We start from the raw sequence: 6,112 nt of genomic DNA on the forward strand, positions 1-6,112 counted from the left end.
AAAAAAAAAAAAAAAAAAAAAGAAAAAAAAAAAAAAAAAAGCTTGGGGATGTGGCTCAGTGGTAAATTGCCCCTTGGTTAAATTCCCAGTAATTAAAAAAAAAAAATCCAAGTCTGGCCAGGCATGATAGTGTACACCTGTAATCCCAGCCACTCAGGAGGCTAGGGCAAGAAGATCACAAGTTCAAGGCCAACCTCAGCAAACTTAGTGAGACCCTGTCTCAAAAAATAAAATGGGCTGGATATGTAATTCTGATCTAATCATGCCATCCCTTTGTTTACAAATTTTCGATGGCTTCCTGATGCTCTTAGCAGAAACCAGCATCCTTAACACTGCCCACAAAGCCTGGTCCTGCCAACTATCCTTTTTAACTGCCCCCCTCCTGAGCTCCAGTCACCTCAGCCATTTTTCCTTCTGTTGCTCTACCTGCCACAATGTTAACCCCTCTCAAGCCTTTGCACAGCCATCTACCATGGATGGATCAACCGTCTAATTCATCTACCCGGAAAGCTGTTCCCTTCACTACATCCCCACACTGTTTACCTGGTCAATTTCTGTTTATCCTTCGGGTCTCAGCTTAAGCCTTATCTGAATTCCCACCTGGATCAGAGCAGTTACCAACATTGCAATGGAATCATTAACTAACTAATCAGTTGTTTCACATCTGACTCCTCACTAGGCTGAGTCCAGGAGGACAGGGCCCACATCCCCTCAGTTCATTTCTGATCCCTGGCACTTGTCACAGTACCTAGAACATAGTAGAAACTCAGTGAATATTTATTGTACAGAATGAATGAAACTCAGTCTATATCTGAGAAACAATAATCCCAGGTAGCAAGGTTGACCTCACAGGACTATTGTATTTGGAATTAGACCTACATCACACCTGGAACGTAATAGTTGCTCGATAAAAGTTCCTTTCCCCTAGCTCACATGCCACCCCCTCCTCCAAGTCTTCATGGAGGCTTCTTCTTTTTTTTTTTTTTTTTTTTAAGAGCACCCTTGGTCTTCATGGAGGCTTCTCTACCTCTCTCCTCTGAGTTACCAGCTGGCTGTCCTTCCTCTTTTTCCATGTGGGACTCAGGGAATCTGAGTCTGCCCAGGCATAGGAGCACTAGATTGAGAACTGCTGACAGGCAGAGACCGAGTCTGAATCACCCATGATTCTATGGCACATGGGGCTGGGAAGAAGGGAGAGAAAATGGGGCTCACCGGAGTGGAGTTCGCCTCCAGCAATGCCGTCTTCCATGCTCTGCAAAGCAAATCCCCAAGACCATGAGGTGATAGTTTGAAAGAAGGGGGTTCAGACCTTCACATTCTAGACTTTTCCTCTCTAACCCCAGTCTCATGAAAAGGAGTCAGATCCACTTGACTCCTTTAGGTAGACAAGAGTGATCCTCCCCTGCCCCTGTCACATGGATGGACCCTTAGTTAGGCTAATTCATTCTTAGAACACAGTCCCCTCCCCTCTAGAAGTTCCAGTTTTTCCATAGATACAGTGGACAATTGGGCTTAGGGGGGTCTCTTAAGGGACTTACGATTCTGACATGCCTGGGCGGGTGCTCTAGCTGCGGCCCACCTCCACATAGCAATCCTACAAACACAGCTCTCCAGAGCTCTGACCCTTGGGAATGCCCAGTGGACACCAGACAATTGGGCCTTTGTTGGTTGCCATGGCACCTGGCTGGGGTGGACAAGGCGGCTCTATGCTGTGTGCCTGGAGCTCAGCTTCCCCCACTCCCACACACCCATCTCTTTACTCTCCCCCCAGTGCAAAGGCTAACCCCCTCAGCCGGAGGGGAGGAAGGCAAGGAATGTGAGGGAACAGATGGTACCCAAGGACACCTCCAGGCTTAGTGTGGATATGCATCTGACATTGGGGTTCCCTTGCCTGGCACACAGGCAGGTTTGGGTCTACCCTTCAGATCTCAGTCCCCATGTCAGGGCATTTGCTCAGAAAGGAGTAGGAGGCAGGGTCCTTTTTCAGATGCCATTGGCTTTGTTTGCTCTTTTATATCCCCCCCAACTGAAGACTCCCCTCAGAAGCTGCTAAATACATTCTGAATGCCCGGGGAACATGCACCTGAGGCAGGTGTGCACACCTCTGCCTCCACACTTTGAGCTCATAGATCATGTGAAGAGCCCACTGCTTACCATAGCAACCATCATCATCTGTCTCCCTGCTGCCCAGCCTCCATGATACCACCTTACTGGTCTCAGACCCTCTTCCTACTGTTGGGGAACTGGAAGGCCCAAGAAGAAGGGGGTGTCTGGTTTCATTCCCTAAGATTCTATCGCATCCTCTCCCAAGAGCTACTCACACAGCATCATCCCTAGTCTCTGCGCACAGGTGCAGGCGGGAGCCCTCCCGCAGGTTCACGGTCAGCAGGCCATCTCCGCTCCGGCCCTCTGGGGGCTGTATATCTGGAAGCAGACATACACTGGTGGACTTTCCACAGGTATAAGTCCCAGATCCCCCCAGAAACTAGGAACAAGAACAGGAACTGATTGGTCTTTTCTACCCTCCTCTGATCCCCACACTTTCTGAGGATTCTGCTGTACCCTTTCAGCCAACCCACATTACCAGTTTCCTTATGAACATCTTCCAGTTTTCTCTGTTATAATTGTGGCCTAAACCTTGGTTGAAGAATTTAGAGATTAGCCAAATTAGTGTGACTCTTAGCCAGTCACTTCACTTCTCTGAGTCTCCTTATTTCATCTAGTTCATGTTTGACTTGTCTCTGCAACTGGCACAGAGTAGGAACTTGACAAAGCAGTAATTTCTTACTTCACCTCTAACTGAAGTGGGGTTGACAAAGGCCCAGAAGCAGTGTCAGTGGGAGCCTTCTGAAAGCTGCAAAGAGGCTTCCAATTGCTGGTGTTCTCAGAAACAGTGGAAGGACTCTCCCCTGGACACAATGCCATAGAGGAAGGGCTTCTGCTCACCATGACACTCTTGGCCGATCTTTATGTCACGGACATTGAACTGGATGAGCACACGGTCTTCCTCGTCCTGCGCTGTCTCATCATGGTAGTAGCCCAGCGACCCGTCCAGCCATAGTGCAAACCAGTTTCGCTTCCAGCGGCGGAGGATGGAGCCTGCGTGATATTCCAGACCCGCCCAGCGAACTAATCCCAGAGCCTGCTGGGGGCAAGAGCCCCTGATGGGCTCCCAGAATCCCCTCAGTCCTAGCCCTCAGTATGTTAACCTCTTAACCCCTTTCTTGTATATCCACCTCTAAAATGGGCACAGGGTCCCTTTCTGTCTTGGTCAACTACTTTCTCTCACTGGCCCATACCTTACCAATATCTCCTTACCCTAAGCCTCTCTCTTATCTCCTATCTTAGCTTGTATGATAGTCATTTGTGTCATGTCTGCCTCTTCTACCAGACTTGGGAGGCCACAGCTACCCACACAGATCATAGAACTAGCAGGACCTGTGTTTAGTGTTTGCCAGATTGAATGGGCAGGGGGCATGGGGTATAGGGGTCTTGGTCCCAGGGGTTCCCAGGATAGCTCTTGTTCAGATCAAAAATCCGGTCAGAGACAGGTCTGAAAGCCTGAAACCACTAGAGCTTCAGACATTTTGCAACTGGAATCGTAAGAGGAAAGAGCAGACATAAGACGGCTTCTCAGAGCTTTGTGGATTTCAAAGCAGAGATATTTTCCTTTTGTTCTGGGACTTGTTTGTGTTCCAGCCTTGGATTGGGCTGCTGAGGACACACAGAGGGTCAAACTCAGTCTGTGTCCTGAGGAGCTCACACTCTAGGGCCAGTATGGGGTGGAGGACTGGGAGACCCATAAGTAAAGACAGTTACATTAAAACTCACTGCAGGAACGGGGAAGGGGGCCTCTGAGCCAGGCTGATGCAGTGGCAAGAGTGAGGGTTAGAGGAAAAGTCAGAGAAGGCTCATCAAAGAAAGGGACACCTGGCTGGATGTTGATGATTAATTAGAAGTCTGCCAGGCAGTCAGGAATAGGGGGACACTGGGCAGGGAGAAGAGCATGGACAAGGGAGGAGAGGAGAACTGATTTTCCTGTTGCTGGCCTAACACTGCTTCCCTCACCCCTGCCCGGGAACCAGAAGAGGGATAGAGAGGGTCTGGCTCAGGATCACTCACTCTGTCTCCACAGCCAGCCGCCCCTCACCAGGGCCATTTCTTCAAAGGGACTTTCCAGGATGGAGTCAGGCGGGACCTGTCAGAGGAACCCAGGCACACAGTCCTCATCAGATCCAGACTTCCTGAAGAACCCCCAGTTCTCCCTGGGGAACCACCCAGGGAACTTTTAAAGCAGTAAACAAACAAGAGCCAGGCAGCCTCCATCTCCTCCCCATTCTCTACTCCAGCCAGAGAATGAGAGCTCTGTCCTCTGTCATCAGGGCTACCACCAGCTATGATGTGGCGGGGCAGGAGTGGGGGTAGGGATCAGGAGCCTGGATTCCAATCTCAACTCCAAATCCTTTGTCAAGTCCCTTGTCCTTGACCTTCCAGGCCAGCCTCAATTTCTATGAAACTGTGTCCCAAGGCAGGTAGAAGTGTGTCTATGAAGCAGGTAGGTGCTGGAGTGAGGAACTCCTAAAACTCAAATATTAGAAAAGGGGATTCTGAAACGCTAGCAGCACGGAATATCAGAGTCATGGCAATAACTGAGGGAATTTCACAGTAAGAAAAGCCTCCCTCCCAGCTGAACCCCACTGGAGCCACTCACAAAGTGCATAAAATAATACTTTAACAGCAGCTATGACTAATGGAGTCCTGTGTGCTAGGTGTACTTCTCTGCTTTCACCTATCATCTCATTTAAGCCTCTTAGCCATCCTTGCTATAATTCCCACTTTAGAGATGAGGAAACTGGGTCCAGTCACTTGCACAGATCCTGTTGATTAGCAGTAAGCACTGAAGCCAGGATCCACACTCAGCAGGCCTGGCTTTTCATCATTAAACCCAGTAGGAGTTTTGAAAACATGCAATGTTCAGGTCAGGCCCCATGACAATTAATCATCATTTGTGGAAGAGGCAAGCACTGCTAGTCTCTAAAGATTCCGAAGCGATTCCACTGCACAGCAAAGTTTGGGAGTCGCTGTGGGCAACTACCTCACTTTGTCCCCATTGTAATTTTGTTAGGAGTAAAAGGAGTTTTACTCCTTTCAGATGGACAGAGGGGCAGCAAATGACTTAATCCACGTATATGACAAAACTTGGATTGGAAACCAGGTGCCCTTTATTCCTAATGGTGAGTTATTTGTGAGCAGGTGTGTCTACCCCGCCCCCACCTGCTCACACCTGTTTCTGCGTAACAAGGGCTGGCACACCTGGGGTGGAAGACCCAGCCAGGTCTCTTTTTCTCATACGCTCCCTCCCCTCCAAGCTGACATAGATCAAGAGGCCAGGTGCGAACTCCCTCTCCAGCCCCCCTTGATGCACCCACCTGTCTACACCTGTGTGGATGCTGCTGCCAAAACCAGCGCTACTCGATGCAGCTGCCACCCAACCCGCTGCGCCTGCGCTTTGTGCGCCTCAGAGAGCCTGGGGCATTTCACTGCCAGGCTTCGCCCGGGGCCTAGAGGCCCCGGGGCCCCGCCCTGCAGACCCGCCCTGCAGACCCGCCCCACCCCCAGGGAGGGGGCGTGGCGCGAAGAGGTGATGACCGAAGCATGCTGGGACTTGTAGTTTGCAACCCTGCAGAAGGGCAGGAGATGCTCACATGAGTGGTAGTCCTTACTGACCCGGCGGGTCTTTTTTTTTTTTTTTTGAGAACTGACATTTCTTCTCAAATTTTTTATTTCCCTAAATGAAGCAATTAGCTCAATGTATAAAATCAATTTTTTTTACTCAGTAAAGGAGCATCTATTACTATGCCAAAATTAAAAACCCAACTTACAAAACTTTTTTTTTTTTTTTTTTGAGAGAGAGACAGAATTTTTAATATTTCATTTTTTTTAGTTTTCTTGGCAGACACAACAACTTTTGTATGTTGGTGCTGAGGATCGAACCTGGGCCGCATCGCATGCCAGGCTAGCGCGCTACCGACTTGAGCCACATCCCCAACCCCAAAACTTTTTTGACTTAAGAAGCCTACCACCAAGTTTTTTCACCTAAACAAATTTGCTC

General features: G+C 49.3%; 1 protein-coding gene across 3 annotated transcripts in view; it reads right to left on the reverse strand.

The window, feature by feature from the left end:
• Nucleotides 1-5,585, reverse strand: part of Plekhb1 (pleckstrin homology domain containing B1) — a 14,124-nt gene extending 8,539 nt beyond the window's left edge. For 2 of the 3 annotated variants that reach the window (XM_015477448.2, XM_048788085.1), the window contains exons 1-5: nt 5,430-5,585; nt 4,123-4,198; nt 2,947-3,099; nt 2,322-2,424; nt 1,213-1,252 (exon numbers count right to left, since the gene is read on the reverse strand). In XM_015477448.2, the coding sequence (XP_015332934.1) occupies nt 1,213-1,252; nt 2,322-2,424; nt 2,947-3,099; nt 4,123-4,159 (333 nt within the window). In that variant the 5' untranslated portion in view covers nt 4,160-4,198; nt 5,430-5,585. Of the gene's footprint in view, nt 1-1,212; nt 1,253-2,321; nt 2,425-2,946; nt 3,100-4,122; nt 4,219-5,429 lie in introns of those variants that run through there. The other variant, XM_015477450.2, reaches the window with a different exon arrangement.
• Nucleotides 5,586-6,112: the final 527 nt, after the last annotated feature.

The sequence above is a fragment of the Marmota marmota genome, unplaced genomic scaffold (genome assembly GCF_001458135.2).
Source record: "Marmota marmota marmota unplaced genomic scaffold, marMar, whole genome shotgun sequence".
NCBI classification, from domain to species: domain Eukaryota; kingdom Metazoa; phylum Chordata; class Mammalia; order Rodentia; family Sciuridae; genus Marmota; species Marmota marmota.